Source organism: Podarcis bocagei (genome assembly GCF_964188305.1).
Source record: "Podarcis bocagei genome assembly, chromosome: 1".
NCBI lineage: Eukaryota > Metazoa > Chordata > Lepidosauria > Squamata > Lacertidae > Podarcis > Podarcis bocagei.
Genome location: NC_138125.1, coordinates 4,479,518 through 4,506,696, shown reverse-complemented (window position 1 = coordinate 4,506,696; position 27,179 = coordinate 4,479,518). Strand labels below are relative to the sequence as shown.

The window sequence follows — 27,179 nt, the reverse complement described above, 5'->3', positions numbered from 1 at the left end:
TAAGTTATTATCCACTGTATTGGCTGCAGAAATGATGAGCAGGTGTGTGTGTGGGGGGGATTTGGGAACATACAAAGAGATGTCCCCCAATTCGACGCTGCACCTAATGCACTGTTATCCATGCACAAGGCCAAATGGCTCAGTGAGTTAGGCACAATACTCAGATTAGCAGTTGTCACAGTGCCACTGTCTTAATTGTGGAACAGGGTGAGTCTAATTACCAAGCAGCATACAGCTCCCCAATGAATTCTGTAGATTTTAGCTGCAAGGCCATTTCCTGCAAGGCCATCAAGAGATTAGGTGTGACTGTGCATCTTTCCATTTAGCACCTGCTCCAGTTTCAGTTCTAAACTTTCTCTTCCTTAGCATTCCCAGCCACCCACCCAGTGACATGTTTACATCGCTCTCCATACTTCTCTCCTTCCCCAAGCTCTTATTATTCCTCTTGTTCCTCTAAAGCAAAATATAGGCTCCACCTGATCCAGGGGTGATTAATGGTCCTTCCAGCTCAAGTGTCTCATCTTCATACTGGTCATCCAGTTTTTTCTTTTTCTTCTTTGTGGGATCTCTGGGCTTCCTCAAAAGGGAGAGTTCCTCTGGATGTCTGATGTCTAGGAAAGAAGAATAGGAGATGATAGTTTAATCCTTGCAATCCTTGTTGTGGACCTCAGCAGCTGTTTGAAGCATTTGTAAAAACTTTTAAGTAAACCGGAACCACTTCGTACTCACACAAAATTGGGTAGGGAAAACAATCTAGCACTGTGTGTGTGTGTGTGTGTGTGTGTGTGTGTGTGTGTGTGTGTGTGTTGTTATGCCACTTCAATACATAGCCAACATCTACATGCCAACAGGTCATACAAACTGCATATGATTTTGAGAACATTCTCACCAGGCAATTCCAGAACCTCAGCTGAAATGACATCTGCCCCCAGAGGAATTCTGACCCACCACGAACAGTGGGGAGTTGATTTGATTTGGTTCTCTTAGTTGCAGTATTATAGCATCTTTCAGATATATTTACACAGAGAGCCATGCTCCAAAATCTTTGAGTACAACACTGGTTAGGTTAGCTTAGCCTACCCTCCCTCTTTATTACCAAACAAGGCAATTTGTATAACACCCTTGTTTATTTTAATCTTATGCAATATTTGTTTTGAGTTTTTTGTTGAATCAGATAAAAACTGTAACACCAGTTAAACCAGTGGTTCTTAACCTTTTTTGAGTCACTGGCCCCTTTCATAGAATCAAAGAATTGTAAATAGCATTTTCTGCACCCAGTTCACAAACCCCCTGAAGCCCATCCAAGGACGCTAAAGGGGTCCATGGATCACAGGGTAAGAACCCCTGAATTAAATGATGTACACTGAGCTTCTAGTTTTCCATTCAATGGTCAGTCTAGAATGCTTTTACATTCTAGACAGGCAGTAGTGTTTGTTGCAGCAAAACTAAATAGTCCTAATGGATTTATTACAGCATAAGCTTTCATGGATGACAAGAGCTCTAATCCCCTCCTAGGTTGTTTACAGTCGTGATTTATTGTTTTATTGATACTGTAAGCCACCCGAAGAACTTTGTCATTGGATGGCATGCAAATATTGTAAATAAATAAGAACTACTCCACAGAAGCTTTTGCCACAATAAATCTGTTAGGCTTAAGTATGCCGTGACACTTTGTTTTTGCTAGTTTTAATGCATCTCAGAAGGGATTTGAAAAAGGAATCCAGCATCCCACTGGCAACAGGAGAGAAAGGAGAAGGGCTGTTTGGCTTTCTACTTATTCTGTTTTTTGTTTTGAAAGAAGTGCCAGCTACCTGCCAGAGGCACAATTAATTTGGAATATGTCCATCTGGAACATTTTCACCTGAGCTTTCTGTCAAGACATTTTTTTTAACTCCACCTCCGAGTCTCCCTCCCCAACTCCACTTCTTCAACGCAAGTGTTTTATGAACAAGATAGCCTAATTTTCCACTGAACTTTAAAGTCCTTTGCAACTCTATTATTGTCCCTTTCATTAATTACTAAGCTGCATGACCTTCATTCTATTGGTCTCCTTCCCTCCAGCCCCAGAACAACTAGTCACTTCTATGAATGAAGAAAAATAGATAGATAATTACACACACATACACACACATATCATATATTAATGGCATTAAATAATTGTTGAATAGTAATAATATGTTCCACATGCTTGCTACTACACCTTGTTTTGGTGTGGGAAAATGGAAACAGAGTTTATACTTTCTCCTAGGACCTATAATACAAATGTTATTAAATACATCTGGTCAAGTATTTTATGATTCACTTACTCCAAGTGTCAAGTGTTTTGTAACAAAAACAAAGCCCACACTTTTAGCAGAATGCTCCAGCAATTAGTATTATTTCTCGAGGTTCGTAACTAGAATTTTTATTTATTTTACACCTGCAGGGGTTACTTATTAAAAAGAACCAGAAACAAAAAACTGAATGTTGTAGCAAACAGAGTCACCCAACTGTTAATAAGCTTGCTCAAACCTTGAGGGAGTTGGGGTGAGATAATACCCAGGGATGCATTCTCATGGCATCTGCAGAAGTAATTAAATCTGCTTGATTTTCAGTGTAGTTACATCTCATAGCAAATTATGTTCCCAACAGTGGAACTTTTCCACAAATTTTAAAAAAGGATGTTCCATTACACAAGGTTTTGAGGGCAGCGCCAATCTTGCACCTCCCCCACCCTGGAAATGCAAATCTCACATTGCACAAAACCAGCCTTTGTGCAAATGCACCACAAGTGAAAGTATTATGACTTTTAGAAGACATCTGAAGGCAGAGAAGTTTTTAATGTTTGATGTTTTATTGCTGCTTATTCTTATTCTTATTAATATTATTCTGTTGCAAGCCACCCAGGGTGGCTGGGGAAACCCAGTCAGATCGGTGGGGTATTATTTATTTATTTATTTATTTATTTATTTATTTATTTATTAGGAAGAGAGTATCTCTTGTGGGACGCGGGTGGCACTGTGGGTTAAACCACAGAGCCTAGGACTTGCCGATCAGAAGGTCACAGTTCGAATCCCCATGACGGGGTGAACTCCTGTTGCTCGGTCCCTGCTCCTGCTCACCTAGCAGTTTGAAAGCAAGTCAAAGTGCAAGTAGATAAATAGGTACCGCTCCGGCGGAAAGGTAAACAGTGTTTCTGTGCGCTGCTTTGGTTTACAGTTACAAATCCACTGAGTGGTAGCATAGTCAAGACCGCATTTTACCAGCTTCTTTACAAGAATATCATGGGGCACCTTGTCAAATGCCTTGCTGAAATCAAGGTAGGCTACATCCACTGCGTTCCCTTCATCTACCATGACCCGGAAGCTGTTACGCCGGCTCCCTTGGCCAGCAAAGCAAGACGAGCGCCGCAACCCCAGAGTCAGCCACGACTGGACCTAATGGTCAGGGGTCCCTTTACCTTTATCTCTTGTAAATATGCAGCCTCTCACACACGGTACAGTTAGATATACAGCATATGCACACAAGAACATTTTCTGGAGTCATCAGCATTTTGGGTAGTGAACTAAGTTCTTCGCTTCTTAGGAACATGGGAATTTGGATCATGGCCCTATTCACACAGTGACCAACCAGATACCTGTGGGAAGGCTGCAAGCAGGGCTTGCATCTTCTACCACTTGTGAGTTTCGGCAACTGGCATACAGAGGAACGCTACCTTTGAGAATGGAAAGGTATCTGAAGAAGTGCACATGCACACAAAAGCTTATACCCAGAACAAACTTAAGTTGGTCTCTAAGGTGCTACTGGGCATTTTTAAAAAATAATTTATTTTGAGAATGGAGAAAGAAACAGCCCTTGTGACTAGCAGCCACAGATAGCCTTACCCTCCATGAATACGTTTAAATCATCTTTTAAAGCCATCCAAGTTGGTGGCCATCACTGTCTCTTATGGACTGAATTCCACAGCTTAACTACACTCTGTTCCTTCTGTTGGTCCTGAATCTCCCAACATTCAGCTTCACTGCATGGCCCTAGGTTTATGAGGGACGAGGGGAAACCTCTCTCTATCTACTTTCTTTACACCACCACATAATCTTATGTATCATTATCGCTCAGCGCTTCTAAAAGGCCTGCAGAAACCTTGGTCACTTGGCTGTGCGAGAGGGGTAGATTTGCTCACTTAAGGCAGTAAATATCAAGTGAAAAATGAACTTTTCATCCTCTCCAGCAAGGCTCTAGACCCATGGGCTCCCAACGTAGGGCACACGCCCCACAGGGGGGAAATTAGATTTTTAAGGGGGGCAATTTGAGAATGGGTTATTAACAGTGAATGGCCTTTTAGGCTTCCTCCACGTGAATAGGAGTTCACTTTTTGAATAATAAGAATTATATGTCACGGGGGGGGGGGGACATCAGGATTTTAGAGATGTTTAGGTGGGGCATGGGACGCGGGTGGCGCTGTGGGTTAAACCACAGAGCCTAGGACTTCCTGATCAGATGTTCAGTGGTTTGAATCCCCTCGACGGGGTGAGCTCCCGTTGCTCGGTCCCTGCTCCTGCCAACCTAGCAGTTCAAAAGCACTAAAGGGTGGGAGTAGGATCTATTCTACTTGCTGTTGCACGCTAATTAGAAACACTTAAGAAAGGCAAGGCTGCGTGAAAACGTCAGGTTTTACTCCAGCGTTTTGAGGAAACGGCTGTATGAAGTTAGTGGTGGTGAGACCTCAAACTGGAGGTGGTGCTGACAGGGAGATTTGAATCCACACATTTACAAAATGTTCCCTGGCCTGTACCAGTAGGGTCACCCAAGTCTAGACCAGGGACAGCAAACATTTTCAGCAGGGGGCTGGTCCACTGTCCCCCAGACCTTGTGGGGGGCTGGACTATATTTTTGGAGGAAAAATGACAAATTCATATGCCCCACCAACAACCCAGAGGTGCATTTGAAATAAAAGCACGCATTCTACTCATGTAAAAACACCAGGCAGGCCCTACAAATATCCCAGAGATGCATTTTAAATAAAAGGACACATTCTACTCATGTAAAAAAACGCTGATTCCCAGACTGTCTGCGGGCCAGATTTAGAAGATTGTGCCAGATCCGGCCCCCAGGCCTTAGTCTGCCTACCCATGATGGTCTAGACCAGTGTTTCCCAACCACTGTTCCGCGGCACACTAGTGTGCCGCGAGATGTTGCCTGGTGTGCCGCGAGATGTTGCCTGGAGGGAGGCGGGCGAGTCGGGCGGCGAGAGGCGGGGCGGCGGCGGCGAGGAGAGGCCGCCCAGCGCGGGGCTCTTGCCGTCTGCCTGCCTGCGAGCTCGGCGGGCAGCGCCTCCGTCCGCAGCGCCCGCCTCGCGGCTCTCATTCCCTGCCAAAGCTCACCCAGCCAAGCCGCGCTCTCCTTCCTGCCTCGCTTTGCTGCCTCCTCCCCCCCCACCCCCAAAGCTTGGAGGTTCCCCGGCAAGGGGGAGGAAAAAAAATTGAAACTTACACTTTCGTGCGTCCCTCCCGGCGTGACGCTGCGTGCTGACGTCACGGGGCTGTAATGGTGGTGTGCCTCGAGATTTTTTTCATCAAACAAGTGTGCCTTTGCCCAAAAAAGGTTGGGAAACACTGGTCTAGACCAGCCTTTCTCAACTTGTGGGTCCCCAGATGTTGTTAAACTACAACTCCCATACCCCTAGCTAGCAAAGCCGGAGCTCAGGGGTGATGGGAGCTGTAGTCCAACAACATCTGGGGACCCACAGGTTGAGAACTGCAGGTCTAGACCAAATTCATGATGTAAGAAAATGCTGCTATGATGAGAGTTAATTGGCAAAGAGATTTAACCTACTTGGGGAAACTGGTGTGTTCCAACTTGCTACTATAGCTCTCATCATTACAATAAACAGGCTTTAAGGGTAGGCAAGTGCTCCTCCAGTCAGTTAATTATATGGAGTAGATCCTACTCCCAGCCTTTAGGGTCTACAGCAGCTGTGCTTTTGGCAACCCTCAAGAGGAGGGATTTCTAGAGAAGCAGGAGTGATCACAGAGCACCATGTTTCTCTTGCTGTTCCTGATGTGCAGAGGGCATGCTCAGGTGGCTCTACTGGAACCTGTGGAAGGAGCAATTGTCCACCGTTTCCCAATCCTACACTCTTACTGTGATCTAGCAGTCACAAGTAATATGTACTTGTAATATGTGTAGGTCATATCTTTAACTGCAGCCAAGTTATGTCTGTGCTATTTTACATAAAGATTAGACAAGTGCACGAAATCTTTTACGGTATCAGATGACACTAGCAGAGGAACAGCCTAAAAGCTTTTCCACACAATTCTAAGCTCTCTCTCTCTGTCAAGAGTGCCGTATCAACAGCTTTATTTGCTTGACCTTCTGAAGCTTGGTGCCCATACCTTTGAACTGGGTGCCAGTACAATGGAACAAGGTGGTGTGGGGTGGGGGGAGCCAAGTATCAGTCTTAAAGGATTAACAGCACTTGGATTGCTTATCTGATAACACAACAATAGCTCTTACTCAGTCTTCTACACTACAAAGGCAGGCCCACACTGATTTACATTTATATCCTGCTTCCTTATAGGGGGGAAGCCCTCCTCCTTCTACAGTAAGCCACAGCCTTTCTTTATAAATTATATGCTTAATTATATGGTATCTGAAGAAGTGTGCATGCACACAAAAGCTTATACCAAGAACAAACTTAGTTGGTCTCTAAGGTGCTACTGGACAATTTTTTATATATATATTTTGACTGTGTCAGACCAACACGGCTACCTACCTGAATCTATATGCTTAATGGTTATTACTATTCAGAGGTCAATTTAGGCAGGTCCACAGGTGGCACCAGATAGCCATTTTTCAAACAGCATATTTTAGGTCACTGTAACCCCTATGTAAAGGAGCACAAATGGCTCAGGTATTATTAGAGAGTGGTTTTAGTTGTGTTACATGCATTTTTAGTCTTTAAACTTCCTTAAAGACATTTTGTCCTCTGATGTTCACTGAGCTTGTTCATTCATCCGTTCTTACTTTAATGCCATTTAAACATTAGTTCCATTTGCTATGCCATCTCAACCCAAGCAAAGACACTGTGGATTAATCCCCTCCAAAGTCACACGGTGTTCCCTTAAAATGCTGTGATAAAACGTGTTAGTGCTTGGTTATGCTAAGGTGTCCCTTGACTTAGAAACAGATTTCTGCTTGGAAGGGGTTCTCTACCAGTGAAACCTAGACAGCATCTTAAAAAGCAGAGACATCACCTAGCCAACAAAGGTCCGTATAGTTAAAGCTATGGTTTTCCCAGTAGTGATGTATGGAAGTGAGAGCTGGACCATAAAGGCTGATCACCGAAGAATTGATGCTTTTGAATTCTGGTGCTGGAGGAGACTCTTGAGAGTCCCATGGACTGCAAGAAGATCCAACCTCTCCATTCTGAAGGAAATCAGCCCTCAGTGCTCACTGGAAGGACAGATCCTGAAGCTGAGGCTCCAATACTTTGGCCACCTCATGAGAAGAGAAGACTCCCTGGAAAAGACCCCAATGTTGGGAAAGATGGAGGGCACAAGGAGAAGGGGACAACAGAGGACGAAATGGTTGGACAGTGTTCTCAAAGCTACCAGCATGAGTTTGCCCAAACTGTGGGAGGCAGTGGAAGACAGGAGTGCCTGGCGTGCTCTGGTCCATGGGGTCACGAAGAGTCGGACACGACTAAACGACTAAACAACCAACAACCAGTGAAGCTGGAAGTTAGAAAGCAGCACCTTCTGGATCTGATCTGTAATATTGTGTGTGTGTGTGTGTGTGTGTGTGTGTGTGTGTGTGATGGGGAGCCACTACCAACGTGCATGCTCCATAATTGCTTCCACAGATACTGTACTATCTTAAAAGCCAGCACCCAAGGACTAGGGTGGGAGGCTACCCTGGGAGGGGTGGTGGTGGTATGGGCCTCGTGATACTGATTGACTTGGGTCTGGGGTGGCTGTTGCTAAGGGATGAACTGTCCGAGGAGGAAGAGCTGGCAGGGTATGGAGGACGCCTTTGGCAGGGAGCAGCCCAAGTCAATCGATGGGAGGCCACCAACCCTTTGTCTGCAGAGATCAGGGAAGGGGAGGCAGTTCTGCTGGCTCCCTGTCCTGCCCCATACACAGAGTGGAGTGATTCCCTAGCAGCAGGGTATGTTGTCAACCAGCCAGGAGTCAAGGCTAAACAGCTGGAGAAGCCCATGGGGCTGATCTCCATCTTATCACAAAGAACACAGCAGCAGCACTTCCACAAATGGGAAAGACCCATGTTCCCTCAGGGAAGCCCATGCCTCCCAAGTAAACCAGTCTTGTAGAGTGTCTTGGAAATGAGCAAGCTGAATCTCAACTTTAAAAGCTGGCAGAAATGCCATGGTGCATCTGGAACAGCAAAACCTAGGGCCTTCACCTGTCCCAATTACAACAAAACCTGTCCCTTCCATATCTGTCTCTACAGTTGCAGCAGGCGCTGTAACCTTCCAACTGTTTGATTTCACTCTCAAAGGCACACTGTCTCCCAAGACAGAGAGATGCCAGCCAACCACTTATGTTTAATACCACGAGAAGTAAAGCATTCAAGGTCTTTCGGCTGAGACAATGAGACATATACTGCCATTACCTTGACTTTTGGCTTGCCATACTCATGGGGTAGATTTTATTTATAGTTCATCAGCAGTCAGTAGCTGTTACTATGGGGCAGACAGTGCTTATTTCTAGGGCAGTAAGGCATTCAATTATGATTAAAGTGACAGAATGAGGTTTCCAAGTTGTGGGCTAGAAGCCAAATCAGGCTTCTGAAAGGACAGCTTCTTGGAAAAATCAATCAACTCCTTCACTTGCCTAAGAAAAAGAAAATGTGAAGAATCCCAACATGGTTATCAGGAGATTGAACTCCCTCCACAAATAAAGACAAATGTTCTCATTTTCTTTCAACAATATTTGTCTCAGTGTAATAACCATTCTTAGCGTCTTCTATGCTTCCAAGAGGTCTTAAGGTGTTACATATATTTAATGAACTATTTTCAGTTGCATAGTAGTATCCTGTGAATAGCATGGGCAATCTGCTTAATTATTTGTCATCGTAGCTTAATGGAACTTTTAGGATACACCTCTAAATACCAAGAGCTGGGGCAAAACAAAGGACAGGTGGTGCCTTCAAATCTTGCTTGCAAGAGTTCTAAGGACATCTGGTTGGCCACTTCTGAAGGTGTTGGTGGCACCCGTCTGTCTCGGGATACAATGGAGGAATGCACCTTTGGGGGTGGAATTAAATTGTTGGAAGGTTACAGCAACCACTGGGGGATTCCACACATTTGCCAAATATCCTCATTCCCAGTCGCGATACCTACTTTAGGTTATCTGAACAAGCCAGCTTATGCATGGCTGTCAACAAGGCTAAAGTTTTTCTGTTGCAAAAGAATAATTAGCCAACTAGCTTTGTTTAGATCTGTATTTAAATTCTGCAGTGCTATTGCTGAAGTTCTTGAAATGTTACTGTTTGTGTTTTTTAAACTGGAACACTGAGTGCTTTAAAACCACTTTCTGTATGTTGTTATTGCAAACCCCCTTGAGGGCCTGCCGACCACTTTAGGCCAAAATGACAGGATGCAAATTTATGGGCGGGGTGTGTGTGTGTGACTGGTTACATTTGAATGATCTGTATCCCAAGTTAGGCTTGATCAGGAAAGTGCTAGCAGGTCTGAGCTCCCAGGATTTGAGAAAATAGATCATGTGAACCAACATGCAGCTCTGTTCCCATACTATGCCCTGCTGCTCATTATCAAAAACATTCAGTACAGAGTGAAAACAATCCCAAGTACTTCTTGGTAGACCAATGGAAGTGTAGGATAACTGGAACAAGACAACTTGTATGCCGGGGGAAGCCTCTTTAGGCTACATCCAGTGCACTGGCAGGAGCTGAGGAAGGAAGGTGTGAGGCTGAGTGAGGTATGGTTTGACCATTGGGTATGAACCCAACTACCGAGAGCATGCTTCAGGCAGAGTAGAAGAGTCAAACAATGAGAGGGGGCTAAAACCAGGACCCAGACCTTGAGTCTGTGCAGTTTCCCATCCATGTTGGTTCTGCTTGGTCAGAAGGGCACAAAGCCTGGCTCCAGTATTTATTTCGAACCAGAATAACACAGAGGCCTCAAACTGCCTGGGCTGGTGGTGTGCCCTCTCTATTCCTTGTGCGCTGGAAGAGGGCTCTGGGGGTTGAACGCACACTACAGTGGTACCTCGGGTTAAGTACTTAATTCGTTCCGGAGGTCCGTTCTTAACCTGAAACTGTTCTTAACCTGAAGCACCACTTTAGCTAATGGGGCCTCCCGCTGCCCCACCAGTGCGTGATTTCTGTTCTCATCCTGAAGCAAAGTTCTTAACCCAAGGTACTATTTCTGGGTTAGCGGAGTCTGTAACCTGAAGTGTCTGTAACCTGAAGCATCTGTAACCCGAGGTACCACTGTAATAGGTTAGGTCCCAACACTGGACAAGTTCTCAGTTCAAGGCCTGGATTCCCTGGTAAGAGTTCAGCTTCATGTGTGTACCATTAGGAAGCTGAAGAAGCCGTGATTTTGGGTGTTTTACTAGAGCCCTTTTTAATCACCCACTAAGTGTATCGTGAGGAGTCTACCCCCCACCTTTCCTTCACAGAATGAAATGAAAGCTTTCCAAAAAAGGGGTTTTAAAACATGTTTTGAATAAAGAGATGGTCTTGGCAATTGTGCTGTTTAGTTTCTGTAGCTGAAGCAAAGAAATTCCATGGGCTTAAGGACTACCAGATGGCAACGTTTGTCCCGTTTTCCAATTACTGCAGAAGCTGAATTGCAAAGGCATAGCGCAAAGGTGTACAGGTTACATTCAGAATCATATGCAACAGTAAAAAGAAAAAGGGGGGGGGGAAAGAAAGTCTGAAGATAGGGTTTGCTGTTTTAATCAACTCACAAAATCTCTAGACTAAAAACCTTTGTTGTCTGGTATGCTGGAATGATCTTCCAGCAACTACACCTGGGTGCATAAAAGTAAATAGCTGAGGTCTTAAGGGAATTTGCAAAATTAGCCTTGCTGAATATAACTGAGAAAGCACATTTTGCCAGAAGCAAAACACTGCTTCGAAACTGACAGCTTTCCCAGTTTGTTCTCTGCAACTGAAGAGCAGTAACAAAAAAAAAGGTGGGGGGGGGACATTAACTTTAAAGTTTCCTCCTGCAATTTCCCTGCTGTCAAAGCACACTATTACATTGTACTTATTTTACTGAGGATTAACTTGGTGTAATACTCCAAGAAAGTTTCCGTACTTCAGAGAAGGCAAGTGACTTTCTATGTCAGTGTAAATTAACTAAATCTGTCAATTCCATCTCTCACACACAGGCAGCCATTGCATGATAGTAGGAAAAAATCATTTTGGTGGGAGTTGGTGCGGTGGAATTCACTCGTGTACTGCATTCCCTTGTATGAATGCCATTTATTGTTTCTTGCCCTTTAATCAGAGCTTTCAGACTTAGGACAAGCTTCTGAAGGGAATTTCCCTCTGCTTGGATGATGCCAGGACCAGCCCCATTTGCTGCGCCAATCAAGAACTTCACTGTTACAATGAGCTCCTCCTCCTAGCACAGAACCAAATACCAACTATCCACTGCCAACATCATAAGACTATGCAATATAAATACGGGTTTTCAACTTTTAAAAAAATGCATTATTTTTTAACATTGTGTGCAATGGAGGGTTCTTCCCAAGAGCTCTTCTCAAGGCCTTTAAATAGTTTCCCTTTCTCTAGTCATCAAGCTACTCCCCAATTTTCTCCATCTCTCTCTTCCCTCTACAAGTTTTCCCCACAAACCCTTCTCTCAGCCAACAGAGAAAACACAGTAAATGTGGAAATGACCCTAGTTAAGTGCTGGAACATGCAAGCAACTGTCTTGCACGGCTGATGCTCAACTGTAAGGGAAAGACTGGCTGTTCCCACAGGTAAGCCATCCCTGCACCTATGAAGCTAGAATGACATGGTCAGCATGGATTTCAGAGAGATGAGTTCTAGCTTTATCCACAACATACATGCAAACCCTTAATATGGGACAAAGGAGTTAACTCCTGCCCCACCCGGCAGGCTGAAGTGGTACCGTCTAGTAACAGAGGAACCTTACATGTCCGATGTTCACGCAACACGGTTGTCACTCTGCTTTCCCCTTTCCCCTGGCCTGTCTTTGGATGCAAAATGAACATGTAACACACAGGTGGGAAACCTGCTGACCTTGATCTCGATTTACATGGCCCTGACACCCTCTGAAACTGCCTTGTTCTTCTATCCCACCAGAGTTCCTTTCTTCCTGTTCCTTCCTGCCCCATTTTTCCCAGCTTTAAAAAAATGTTTATCTTTCTTTCAAATTATTCTGAAACGACACAGAAAGGGAAGGATTTCATTTTGATAGAAAACGATTTTTGAAACCTTTCCCCCCATGGTTGTATGCCTCAATAACTATGTATGTTCCAGAAAGCCACCTAAAGTTGAAAACAAGGGAAACCAAAGTAGGGCAGGCTGAGCGATTCCTAGAGAGTTTTTCTTCATTGATATTATCTCAGTTTTCACTAGTTTTTCCCCTGGAGGGGAAAGTAAACCCCTTCTACTTAAATGTTCTTTTAAAAAATGGAACAGAATAAAGTAAGCTCAAAGCCTCAGGGTTGGTCAAACGACTGCTGTGCTTGATCATTAAGTGGTATGGTCGTGTTTCATTGATTCTCGTTGCAGAACACACAGCTAAGAAAATGCTGTGCCAATTTTCACAGAAACATACTGTTATAAGAATTCTAAGGTCTCAAATATAGAATAAATGTTCATAAACGTAAAGGCAAACACACATGCATAAGTATATAAACCATGTGTCTGAAATAGTACAGGAGAGCAATCCTGAAGCCATTTTGACTCTCCCAAATGGACCTCTCATTTCTCTGCAAGGAGGAAGGAAATGGGGAAAGCTTTCCAATTGTCTTTGGACTGTAGGGGCTTACACCTCCCTGCAAATACAGTCTGGCAAGTATCTGTTAAGCTGAGCAAACTTTCAATATGTGTAAGAGATTCCGGGAACTAAAGCATTTCAAAGGAATAGCCAAGCTACCCAAAAAATGCACTCAAGTAAGGCATTATCAGGTATCCTGGCAGACAGGAGAGAAGCAACACTCCCAAATTTCTGCACACCATTGTTCTGGGTCTCTCTTACCTCCTTGCAAGGAGGGGAGGGAACTCTGTTGCAATGGGCACAGATGTCCTACTGAAGTCACTAGAGAGTATGTGCATTTCAAGACTGCAAAAAGATGTGTGATTCAAACTCATGCAGTTATCTTGACAAAGGACTCCGGTTTACCCTATATGGGGGAGACCAGGCAGTCCACAGGACATATGGTACAACAGCTCCCAGGAAAGCATGCTTTGTGGATCTGAATCTATTCATACCTAAAGTTATGTGGCACTTTCCTGGAGAGAGAGAAATAAGTCTTTCACTAAAGAAACTCACAACCTACGGTAAATATTGTGCTACTGATCTTGTGAACAAAGGATGGTTCCTAAGTTTCTTTAAAGAACAAGGCTTTGTGATCATGACTCCTGCCCGAGCATAAGCAAAAACATACATACACAAAAGCACAACCCAAGTGATTTAAAGATTTTCTTGGCACATTTTTAACATGCTTAATAAGTTATATCAGGACATGGAGAAATGAAGAACACAAGAGACAAACTGCATGACCATCCACATTATGACTACGTATTTAGATTTATCAAACCCAAGTGATTACAGATGAAGCTACACAAAGGACAAAATACAATTCTAAGATGGAACACTTCTTTAAAAACCAAACAAAAAAACACACCAAGTGCTTCAGTGTTTAAAACTTAAGTGACATGTCAGTACACTAAAGCTTGTGGTTTCAGAGAAATGAAAAGGGGGTGGAAAGAGACAGCATGTAAGCTGAAAAGTTGGGAAAATCCACTTTAGGGCTGGAGAAATTCCCTTAAAAAAGGAAATGGGACTGAATGTGGGGATATTTCTCAGCGCTGTCTGGCTCCAGTGAATCATTAATGATATTGATGTCACACATCGACATTAAGAACAAAGAAACCTCAGACAGGACTTGCCGCTAGATTTTTATTGCTATGGGAATCTGAGAGATGATCTTCCATCAGAGTTAGAGTTTTATGCAATTTAACTAACAATAAGGCTGTCTTTGAGAGGAGAGAGGTGATTTGAAACAAGCCACATACCAAACATTACCACAAAAGCAAGGGTAACATTTCACTGAATTATCCATGTATTTTACTCAACTGAATGCATGGATAATTCTACTCTTAAGATCTGGATAATTTTAACTATTATCAGATATTCAGTAATAGGGCCTCACCCCACTGCACTGACCTGGTCTTCTTGGACTTTAAATCTTGAGTCCAAATTGGAGACAGAAGCTTAGCTACAGACATTAACAGAGTTTATATCAGAAGTGAGATTTTAAGTGGGATCTTTTGCCAATGAGCTACTGCTTAGTAATTATTTGGGGGATTTGTTAAGATACACGTCAGAAATGAATAGTGGGGTGGGAGTTGGCTAACAAATGCAAAAGGATTTGTACACAAATGAAGACTACACATAATGTGAAGAGTGCAACTGGATCAGAACTGGAAGTTAATTTGTCCTTCATCAGTTTTACCAAGATCATTATATACTGTATATATAAAGAAAGCATGTTTGGGATGTTTTATTGGCGATTTATGCATTTGGCCTATGCTTAAAATATTCACTTGAATGAAGGTCAAGTGTTTCCATTCTCTCCAAAGCTGAAACAGCACTTTGTGAATGCTCTTTTTCTGGGGAGGGTCTGTTGCAGTGCCAATGGGCTTTCGGGAAGCAAGGCTAATTGGAAGTGTCCCAACATACTGAAGATATAAAAATATAAAACAGTAAGAGAGAGAAAAGAGGGAAGAGAGACTTGCAAGCAGTGGAATTGTTTCCTGCCAAAATAATCTCCCTGATCATCTACATGAGAAGGCTCTCGCTACATTTTAGGAATTTTCTACATGGATTTTAAAACAATTGAAACACATGGGGGGGGGGTCAGATTAAGAAAAAGCTTATGAGTCACAAAAGAATGACAATGTACTGTATAACTATCAGATGTAGGTTTTTGTTGACAAAAAGGTTACTTTCAATATGTGGAGGCTGGAAAATGTTCTAAAATTAATGATTTTTAATGGGAAACATTCCAATTCTTGGTATATTTTTATTGAAACTTTTCACCATACAATACACTAAAAATCAAACTAATATAAATAAAAATAAAGAAGAAAAGAGAAAACAAAACAGAAGAAAGAAAGAAAGAATTAACACTGTGAATTAACACAAGTCAATTTGGGAAAGTGGAGTGGATACTAGTACCAGTGAAATCTTAAATCAAAGCTGTAATTAACTTTTTTCAGATGACTATCCGTAGAAAGTACATTTCTACCCAGGGCTCTGTTATACATGCTAAAATTAGTATGTTTTATTACTTTCAGTGCCTTCATTTTTGTCTTTATCTGCCCCAGCCACAACAAAACAGGTCTCTCCCGTATTGGTCTCTTCATCCACAGCAGGCACTGTAACTCTCCGATGGTTTGACTTCATCTCCAAAGGTGCACTGCTCCGCTGTCTCTTGAGACAGATGGATGCCAACATCGACATACTTTGCCTTTGACATACCAAAAAATCCTGGGGATCTGAAGGCCATTTCACACATTAACAGCAAATACAGATTTTCCAGCAAAGACACACTTTGCTAGAGAGCTGCATCTACTCCTGCCTCTCTCACAAAGAGTGGTTTGAAATACATGCTTGTGTCATTCATTCCCAAGTAGGGCGCCAACGGAGGTGTTTTAACCTTCCTGTACTGCCAAAGTAGTGCACATTTACACACCTCCACCTTGAACTACCTCTTCAGAAGGCTAATTGTAGGGAACAGTCTCCATTACCTACTCTTTCCAGTTGCAAATGCCAAACCATTCGAAGGATCATTGGAGGTATGTTTCAGTAGCAAGTTAGGCCAACTGACATATCATAAAACTTTACTTCCTTCCCATACTGGCTGATGATTTATCTTTCCTCTGTTTGAGGTTTTTATCTGAGGAACACAGCAAAAGACATGCTAAAGTAAAGAGAGGGGAAAGCTACAGGGAACAGAAAGGTGTGTGGATTACTTGCCAGGAAAATCCCACTGGGATCCTCTGTGAGTCTGAGGCCTTAACAACAATTAGCCACAGGTTTCATATTTCTCATTATCCAGAAGCCTACTGACATGATAATCGAGGACTCAAGTTTCTGGCTGTATTGGGAGAATGCCCTCCCCGGAAAATTTCCTCCCATAAGAACTTGGAGAATAGGTGATATAGTACTGTCCAGGCCAGAAGAATAAAGCAGGTGCTGCTGCTACACGTTATTCCATCTAATCTGATAGATATCAGGTTATTTTTTTCTGGGACCAATGCACCTATATTCTTATTAATAGCCATGACTAATGAGAGATACACTTAGTCCTCACTAGTAACGATATGAGTATGCAACAAACTACACTCATGCCCTGTCCAAATCTTTTCCACTTTGCAATGGATACTTTAATCTGATCTGCAAAGGTTTTAAAACAAAGGCAACAGATAATTACGCTTTTGTCTCCAGGAAGCAGACAGGAACAGGACATGACTGCCAATAGAATTGTTTTCACTTTAAGGGAACTTTTGGCTATGTCCTGGCCAGTACTGCAATGTAGCAGACCAGTGATCCAGTTTAAATGTCATGCTGGACATACAAGAACCCCTGACAGTTAATGGGGGTTGAGCCTCACAGAGGGACTATCAATTTGCAAGCAATCTAACTGGTCTGTTCAACAGCACTGCACTTACCAATATTTCAAAATAACTGGCAGTTAAAACCTGGCTACACAGGCAGCAGAAACTGTTCTATAGCCAAGTCAGAAGTTGAGAATTTATGAATGTTGTAGACTTTACAGGCAAACCCCACCTTCCTCCTTCTTCACCCTTACTTTAAAATATTCCAAATCTGAAAAGATTTTCGGAGAAACAATATCTGTTTCAAATTATCTCCTAGCCAGTTTCATATTGCCTCCCTTTACTTAAGAGCACATATAAAAGCTCAGGCATTATGCCATTCTGCAGAGTTTTTGTTCCTCCCAGGCTTGCTTTTTATGCCTATCAAGATGTAGCCAGTTGTCACCTAACATGTGCAACTGGAAGCACCAAGCAGCTCTTTATAGAATTTTATTGGCAGCCATGCGGGTGGAAATTTTAAATAGCATTTCTGAATGCCAGAGGACATTATGTCCTGAATGAGACCCTCTCGCTGGGGGAAGAAAAAAAAAAGGGGGGGGGGAGACACGCCAATCATACATATAGGCTAGTGCATAGCAACTTTTGGAGATGATTTCTACCTTACTGCCTAGCTTTCTTTCACTGCCACCCATTCAAAATACAAATGATACACAATGAGATTATGTTTCAGCACCTGAAGAGACAGAACATCCTTTACAAGAACACACACCTTAGTCATGCAGCCACTTTCATCTTCACCAAGAGCAGTTGCTGAATTTATCTGTATAAATAAAAGGCATACCAAAATGCTTTGCAGAAGCTGTGAGGCACAAGTTATTTGGTGAGCACGCACATGGTGAGAGTTGGTCCAGCAATGTTTGAAGGGCACCATGTTGACGACCCTTGAATTAGGCGAAGTGTTGGTGCAAATTTACTCCATGACTGACCACGCTTTTGAAACACAGTCACTAAAGTCCGAACCCAAATGCTATTATTTCTATTGCAGATAAACTTGCTCCCAAACATATCTAGAAACCTGTGTATGCAATTTCGAATAACATCCAAAGCAGAGACTGATCCAAACCATTATGGTCCCCCTGGCCCTTAATGTTTCGATTCCACCATTCTCCTTTGCCATTTGTGTGAACTGTGTGTAGAAATAAGCTGTGCATTTTGGAAAGCCACTGCAAGGAAGCAGGAGCTGACTAAAGTGTGCTGAAAGTTAAGGACCCTCAGTCAAAGGGGGCAACATCCTTTACAGTCTATGCTTCGCTAGTGCAATCCCTGTTCTCCAGAACATCCCTTCTGCTTTAATAACCTTAAAAAAAATCTGTGGCCAGCATCTGGAATGTGTAATGTAAAATATCCTTCTGAGAGCTGCAAGCCAGTTGTGGGTGGGGCCAAATGCAAAAGGGAATGGAGCAAAATAAGACTTACCGTACTTTTGTACAGTAAGGTTACATTAGTAGGGTGCCACAGAGGTCTGTCCTGGGCCCGTTGTTGTTCAATGTCTTTATAAACGAGTTGGAAAGATGAATTGAGGGGATGCCCATCAAATCTGTAGATGACACCAAACTGAGAGGGCATAGCTAATGCCGTGGAAGTAAGAATCGGGATTCAAAATGACCTTAACAGATTGGAGAACTGGGCCCAAACCAACACAATGTATACAGCGACAGGACAGTTAGTATGTTGTCAACAGATTGACTTGTGGGGAAATCAAATGATTATATCCCTACTCTTTCCCACCCCTCCCCCACCCACTCCATTAATTGGAGCCAGTGTGGTGTGGTGGGTAAGAGCGGTGGACTCCTAATCTGGGGAACCGGGTTCGCGTCTCCGCTCCTCCACATGCAGCTGCTGGGTGACCTTGGGCTAGTCACACTTCTCTGAAGTCTCTCAGCCCCACTCACCTCACAGAGTGTTTGTTGTGGGGGAGGAAGGGAAAGGAGAATGTTAGCCGCTTTGAGACTCCTTAAAGGGAGTGAAAGGCGGGATATCAAATCCAAACTCTTCTTCTTCTTCTTCTAGTATACACCGAGAAGTATTAAGTCTTAGATGCTCAGGTTCTTTGTTGTTGTTTAGTCATTTAGTCGTGTCCGACTCTTCGTGACCCCCTGGACCAGAGCACGCCAAGCCCTCCTGTCTTCCACTGCCTCCCAAAGCTTGGTCAAACTCAGGCTGGTAGCTTTGAGAACATTATCTAACCATCTCGTCCTCTGTCATCCCCTTATCCTTGTTCCCTCAATCTTTCCCAACATCAGGGTTCTAGAGCTTTGCTAATAAAAACACTGCTACCAATGGCTTTTGTCTAGGCTTGATAAGCTGGACTTTCAGTCTTCATTGATGAACAAAGCAATCAGTGTTCTGGTATATGAGCCTTCTGTGCTACAAGGAAAATGCTGTACTCTACCCTTCAAGAAACACAGAGCATAAAAAAGAGCTGTAATTGTACACGTTCATAACATGCTCACTTAACAGAAGTGTGAGAAGGCAAGAATTTCCAAAAACCTAAGCATTTAAAAGGAAGATAGTATGGTGGCAAAATTCAGCCTGGTCAGTACTGCCCAATTCACTGCGAGCAAGATTACTCAGCTATGTCTTATATCAAATTCTTTTTCTACTTTGCATCATTTTACCGCTGTTCTTAATCAGACACCAGGAAATCCTAATGGGCACAAAATACAGTTTCTAACACACACACCCCAAAGCCATGTATTACCTCAGTTTCAGAAGAAAATTTGCAAGTGGCGGCTCACTTAATATTTTTCTTTAAGGTCTCCCCTATGAAATTGCCTTATATACTGTTGTTCCTTAAGACATTTATCTTGAACACTAAATATAAATTGATTTCAGTATATTAGGCAAAGTAAGGTCTCTCTTAAGGTGGTGTGAAAAATCTAAATAAACACCATCATAGCTTTTCAAATCCTCTATTTCCCTATGTGCTCTGCGTCTTCAAGAATAAGCCTCAAGTAGCACTAGCACATCATGTGACTTCCTCCGTTCTGCGCTACACACAAAAACAGTGACGGGAGTAGGGTGTGCTGACACTTAAGAGCAACATGCTGCCCACGCCAAGAGCGTGATATGCTGCCTGGGCCAAACAGGAGCCCTATGCCTAGTAATAACAGATGACAAGCAAAGTGATACCTTGCTCTATGCCAAGGGAGGCTGGTTCCAAGGTGCCCAAAATGCCTTGAGGATGGTGCATACATGAGCCTCTCCCTCTCTGCCCCCTTGCGCAGTGCACTGGGAGCCAAACGATGCATGGCATTGGCAGCTGTTGCCAGAATAATTGTGCCGACCCATCCCTATTTTACCACAGCCGCGATCCATTAAAGGAGGACATGGACACACTCCCTTTATTAGTACTATGAAAGTCATTCCTCTTCCACCACAAAGTCAAGCATTTTAGCAGCCTATTTTTACCCAGCTCTTCACTCACGGGTTCCAAAGAGCCATGTGTCCCACAGTTACTCGGATTCTCTGAAGTCCTGCAACTCTCACAGCTATCTAAGAATAAACATCCTTTCCCTTCTGGCACAAGGGGAAACTGTGGCTCAGGCTGCTTTCTTAAAGACTATCATTATCCAGGCCTTTTCACAACCAGGAGGGTGAGGAGGCTAGAAGAGTTATTTCCAGAGGGGGGAAGCGTAACCAGAAGAGTTTAGTGACAGGATTTGTAACAAAAAAGAGCTAGGGGGATAGGGGCTACACACAGCTTTTCCCTCTCAAACAGGAGGATTCTGGAAAACAAAAGTTCACAAGGTAACAGTGATGGGGGTAGGAGAGAAAGACAATGATAGTTGTATATTTGCACACACAGCTTCAGGCATTTTGTTAGGAGCATGTACTTTGCCATGGAAAACCTGTTGTCTTTGTCCATGGAGTTTTCTTGGCAGGGATACTGGAGTGGCTTAGTGATGTATGGAAGCGAGAGCTGGACCATAAAGAAGTCTAATCGCCAAAGAATTGATGCTTTTGAATTCTGATGCTGGAGGAGACTCTTGAGAGTCCCTTGGACTGCAAGAAGATCCAACCTCTCCATTCTGAAGGAAATCAGCCCTGAGTGCTCACTGGAAGGACAGATCCTGAAGCTGAGGCTCCAGGACTTTGGCCACCTCATGAGAAGAGAAGACTCCCTGGAAAAGACCCTGATGTTGGGAAAGATGGAGGGCACAAGGAGAAGGGGATGGCAGAGGACAAGATGGGGGGACAGTGTTCTCGAAGCTACCAGCTTTGACCAAACTGCGGGAGGCAGTGGAAGACAGAAGTGCCTGGCGTGCTCTGGTCCAGGGGGTCACGAAGAGTCGGACACAACTAAAGGACTAAACAACAGTTTATCACGGAATCCCAATAAATCTACTTGTAAGAATCAAAGAACGAACAAAAATATTTTGTTAAATAGCTGCTACACTGCCTATTATGAAAAAATCCACTCATCTAGCAAACGTTAAGAAATTTATTTAAGAATTCAGCTGAAGAGGGACGCTCTTTTACTCTAATAGTAAAAGGGAGAGCAGAAAAGCACACAGAGACAAACATGGAAGATGTGACATGTACACACCACCCCCTCGGCGTGATTCATCCAGTAATGTAGTTGTTAAAAATAGAAAGTCTCTCCTTTCATTAAGTTTCATCAAATTTAGGTTGCGTTTTCCCTGCCGTCAGAATTAAAAGGAAAATTGTACACAAGACATTCTACCACAAGTATTAAGTAGTCAGACAAACAAGACGATAATGAAAATAAACACTATTTACGACACGGCTATCACAGCCCCATTATAAAGGAACATGCTGAGAATTTTAAGTTTTCTGTTTTTCTTCTGCTCCCGAGGGGAGAGGGGAGGAGTGGGGGTGGGGAAGAGCCTATCCTGTGAAGGGGTGGGAGCACAGAGAAATTTAATCCCAGTGGGAAACTACTAGCCAGTGTTTCCTCTAGTTCTTTTCTATGCAAGCTGCATTGAGACATGGGGGGGGGGGGAGAGAATCACCACAGGGTTTCTTTCTGAGTGGGGGAGGGAAAGACAGATCACATCTGGAAAAAGACATTACGAAGTTCAGCAAAGTTGTATATCAGAGCATACAGGAAATTAACTCTCACTTACAGAAGAGCTACTGTCCGGCAGGGGCTAAGAGGCTGAGTTGTGAAACAGAAAGTCCTGGATCAATTCTTGCTTTGGCTGTAAAATTTGCTAGATGTCTTGAGGCAAGCCCCTAGCTCCCTGCCTCAGTCCCATCATCCAAATCCATTAACACCGCAATAATTACACCAAGCACACACTTTTGAATGAAGAGTTCAATACATATTCTCATGGCTGCTGTAAGGATTGCTGGAGAAATAATATGCTAAGCTCAAGAGAAGTCTAAAATGTTTAATATCGCACAAAATGCCACAGACACATACTTCACTTTTCCCTTAAGAATGAAATTCTCTTTCTGTATTTACATCAGGGGTGGGGAGATGAAGGCTCCCTACCTCTGCTCAAATTTAAGTACAGTGGTACCTTGGGTTACAAACTTAATTCGTTCCGGAGGTCCGTTCTTAACCTGAAACCATTCTTAACCTGAGGCGTGCTTTTGCTAATGGGGCCTTCCGCCACTGCCGCGTGATTTCTGTTCTCATCCTGGGGCAAAGTTCTCAACCCGAGGTACTTCTTCCAGGTTTGCGGAGTTTGTAACCCGAAGCGTTTGAAACCCAAGGTACCACGGTACTGTATGGCAATTATAACATGATGATCTTAAGGCACATAGCAAATTAAGCAATTTAAAAACACTCAGTCAAGACTTCCACAAGTATCACAACACATACAGTGAACCCTCGAGTTACGTACCGCTCTAGATACGTAACTTTTGGGTTGTGAACGTGGCAAACCCGGAAGTGTATACTTCTGGGTTTTGCTGCGCACGCATGCGCAGAAGCGCTCAATTGCGCCACGTGTGCACGCAGCAGCGACGCCTCCAATTATGGACTTTTCGGGTTAAGTACGGACCCCCGGAACAAATTGAATTCGTATCCGGAGGGTTCACTGTATTGCAAACACAAATGACCAAACACACCAGAGTAGCTTAAAGCAGTTCCAATCAAACACCAATTAAAAAGCCAAAGCTCTTCAGTCACCACCTGCCTCATTCCCAAAGATAGGATATCCAAAGAACAGCCACATAATATTATCTCAGCATGTGGACAGGGTTAGGCCCAACATACTTTTGAGGCAGTCTTCTTAATGATACTGCTGTGCCAAATTCAGAACAACAAAGAAAATCTTGTTGACTGCTCCCCTCTATTTCTCCCTCCTCCCTGAAAGAAATTTGTGGATTCCCACCTGCTAAATCTGCACACACACTTTTTGGAAGAGTAGTAAGACCTCCTTTTGATCTGGCTTTCTAGACTCAGTGTGTCTAGGGTTGCTGTAGTTTTTAAAGGAAGCATTTTAATAAAGTGCAATTTTGTTGTACCAATGGGTTTATGCTTGTTATCTGCCCCAGCCTTCAGAATCAGTATGGAAAATGATCTAACGTGAACTGGAAGGACATTTTAAAATCAATCATCAATAATACTACATGCTTTTAAATTAATTCTCCAATTTGTGGCTATCACTTTGATGCTATAATACGTTTGCTTACAGTGGCTCACTTCCTGCCTCTTGGCAGAAATAGGTCAGCCAAGAGTTATCCATTTTTATTTTAAAAGCAAAAAAAAAAGATTGATTATAACAAAGCTCAAGTTGCAAGATTCCGGTTGCAAACTCTGACTTAGTTTTCACTTCAGAACTGGCCTTTATTTAAATAAGGCTGGACAATACTGACACCAACATCTCTCAGAAGACACTACGCACAGAATTAGGCAGATAATACAAAGTTAAGTGTTGCTGTGGTCTGTTAACACTAAATCAAAATTTTTGACTGAAAAACAATGCTATGGGCAGGGTTGCGCACTCAGAAATCTTTCTCTTTGCATATTCAAACTCTTATCTGCAACTCTTATCTTACTAATAAAGTAGAGGGGGAGCAAATTCCAATTGCCAATTTTAACAAGAATCCATGGGCTACAAATATTTTTTTTTTTTTTGTACATAATTTTTATTAGTTTCCATAAATCAAAACACAAAATAAACTATTTCAATATTCATATCAATTCACCAAAAGAAAGATAAAAGACTTCCTTCAGTCGTTCCACGAATCGTCCAAAATAACAGTAAACAATATATCCGCGTTTCCATATTTGTAATGCCTTAAGTCGTTCTCACTCTACCATTTTTTTTTTTTTTAGCATTACCCTTTACCTCTTACAGAGCACCTCTGAAACCTACTAGTGTTGTCTGTTCATCAATTAGGCTTTCCAGATATTTCGTAAAACTTTCCCAATTTTTAACAAATCTCTGATCTTTTGTATATCTGATTTTACCTGTCATCCTATCCATCTCCACATAATCTAATAGTTTAGATCTCCATTCCTCTGTTGTCGGTACACTCTCTTGTTTCCAGTTTTTAGCTATTAAGACCCTTGCTGCAGTTACTGCGTATTGGAACAGTTTGTAATCTTTCTTCTTTATCTCCTTTCCTACCAAACCTAGTAGAAACGCCTCGGGTCTTTTAGCAAAGGTGTATCTTAGCATTTTCTTCAGTTCGTTATATATACTCTCCCAAAACTCTGTGACCTTTCGGCATTCCCACCACATATGGTAGAAAGTCCCCTCCCTTTCCTTGCATTTCCAACATTTGTTACAGGATCCATACATTTTGGCTAGTTTAACCGGGGTTAGGTACCAACGATAAAACATTTTCATTAGGTTCTCTTTCAGTGACACACAGGCTGTAAATTTAAGATGTTGTTTCCAGAGTTTTTCCCACTCTTCTAAATAGATGTTACGACCAAAATCATGGGCTACAAATAACGCCTCAGGGCTGCATGTGAGCGCTACAGGTTGCCCACTTGTATTCATGCTCTCTTCCCCATGCCCTTCTTTTCCCTGCAGCACTGAGTAGGTAAGGATTCTCTCTCTCAACATATAAACAGAAGTTTGTTTGATTAAGGATGCTCCCAATTTATGGTTCAATAGAGATCCTAGAACTCAGCATGGATGGGCGTGTTAGTAAAGGTTATTAGACATGAGGCACGAATGGTGTTTTGCTTCTGACAAGTAACCCAAAGTAGAAATTTGACATAGTAAAAGAATTCAACAGTATGTAACTTTAAATTGATCAGCACAGCTTCTGTAGCAAGACAGAGGGCCAAACTAGATGCAAGGATGTGAAACACATAATTAGAAAGTATTTATAGGCATTGTTGTTGTTGTTGTTGTTAATTTAAAAGCAGGGAGGGCTGTGAGATTTTCACTGGTATCAATGGGAGCCCTTTTCCTGGTGGGGAGGGGCGGGAGATTTTCAATGAGATTGCAACTGGGGAAGGAAGGATTCCACTCTCAATCTCACATACTGCAATCCTGATTAAAAGCTCACCCTTGACTGCTGTCTAATTCACATCTAGTTTGGTACTAAGGCACTCTCAATAGCTTTTTAAAAAGCAAAACCTGGATGAAGGGCAGGATCTTTTAGAATAAATTGTAGCTGAGGAAGTGTGTGACCGACCTAAACACCCACATATTTAGCACAGTGTTAAGAACACAAACTGGCCTCAACTATAGCTGGACCTTTGGTCTGATCCAGTGAGCCTCTTCTTACGACGTTTTCTTATATATGCATGCACATGTGTGTTATGAATCAGATTTCATATTATATTATTAACATCTGTTGTAAACTGCCTTATCATTCCAGTTAAAGGCAGGGTATAAATCTTTTAAATTAAACTTGTAATATTTATATTCACCAATATTCATAATAATTTAAACACACACACACCATCCAATAAAAGAGACAAATCAAATCAACAAAGATATCACCAAAACCAGCACAACAAAAAAGAACAAAGGCCAGCAACATTAAAGAGCTAAGGCAGCTTTAGCTTGAACTCTGAGTCAAAAAGATTTGAACTTGGACAACAAGTTGGGCAGCTTTGATCTATGGGAAAAGAATGGCCTTTTGATAGCCATTTTTCTTATAAACACAGCATCCTCATAATCTGCCTTTAGTGTCAGTACATCTTATGACCAGTTCCCAATCTTCCAGTACCTTCAAATAAGGGGATTTTTTCAGTCTAAAATGCAAAGGATACAGGCAGTGCTTTTTTTCTAAAAAAATGTTTAGGGGTACTCTCATTTTGACTCAAGAAAACCACAATTTTATAGTTCAAATTGGGAAAAATAAATACAGTAAATGGACAAAAGTACAAAGATTCACAAAATGTTTTATCTCAGGGTCCAAACTAAAACAGTGGTAGTTAACACAGTGTCCTCCAGATGTTGTTGGACTTCCAACAGCCCCAGCCAGCATGGCGGGAACCACAATGACTATTATTAGTTTAGGGAAAGGTGCCCTATCGATTAACTTTTGATTTATATAATTGTTGTTGGCAACCGTCTGTACTGAGAGACAATGGAGTGCTCCTCCGGAGGTTAAGTCAAACCATTGCGTTAACAGCACCAAAGTGTGTATGGATGTCCTGGGTTGCCCAGACATCAAGACCCCACGCTCAGCCTTGATGATGTGGCCCAAAGGAAAGCACAGCAATATGTTTGGCACCAACTTGGCTGCAGGAGTTGGTGGAAGGAGGCATACAAAACGCCATCCCACCATCTTATGGGCTCCACTTGGGATTAGCCTACCTTAGCTTTTTCTTCTTCCGAAGATACCAGCAAGCCACTGTAGGTTTAGGATCAGAGTTGTCCTTCTCCTAGATGGGCTACCTTCTCAGGCTGATGAGCCCCATGTGCCCTCCACTTCCCTCTACAGCATGTACAGAAGCCACCTTCTTGACTATTGATCCCACTATTGGTCTCATCCACTAGAACCTGTCTTCGCATGCAGAAGTCCCTAACTCACTGAGGATTTGAGATCCATCGGCTACCCTCACCTGGTTTAGCTGGCCAGCAGTTTCCTAGTGACAGCCCACTGACAGCTTCTTGGAGCCACAGGTGTGAGCGGAGTGCAGGGTGGGGACCAAAGGTGGACAAATCATCACCACCATAAAATCATAGAATTGGAAGGGACCCTGGGGATCATTTAGTCCAACCCCTGCAATGCAGGGCTATGCAGCTGTTTCATACAAGGATCAAACCTGCAATTTTGGCATTATCATCATCATGCTCTAACCAACACTGTCCATCTGCCTAGGTTGCCGCAGCCACTCTACAAACTACCCCAGAAGGAGTACAACATGTACCACTCTCCTAATGCCTCATACACATAATTATGTGCTTAATATAACACTGTTCCAAGTTACAAAG

General features: G+C 42.8%; 1 protein-coding gene across 4 annotated transcripts in view; it reads right to left on the bottom strand.

Annotated features, from left to right (window-relative positions):
- FERMT2 (FERM domain containing kindlin 2) overlaps positions 1 to 27,179 on the bottom strand; it is an 87,298-nt gene that overhangs the window by 38,859 nt on the left and 21,260 nt on the right. For all 4 annotated transcript variants that reach the window (XM_081192416.1, XM_081192417.1, XM_081192418.1 and 1 more), the window contains exon 4: positions 477 to 611. In XM_081192416.1, the coding sequence (XP_081048542.1) occupies positions 477 to 611 (135 nt within the window). The remainder of the gene's footprint in view (positions 1 to 476; positions 612 to 27,179) is intronic.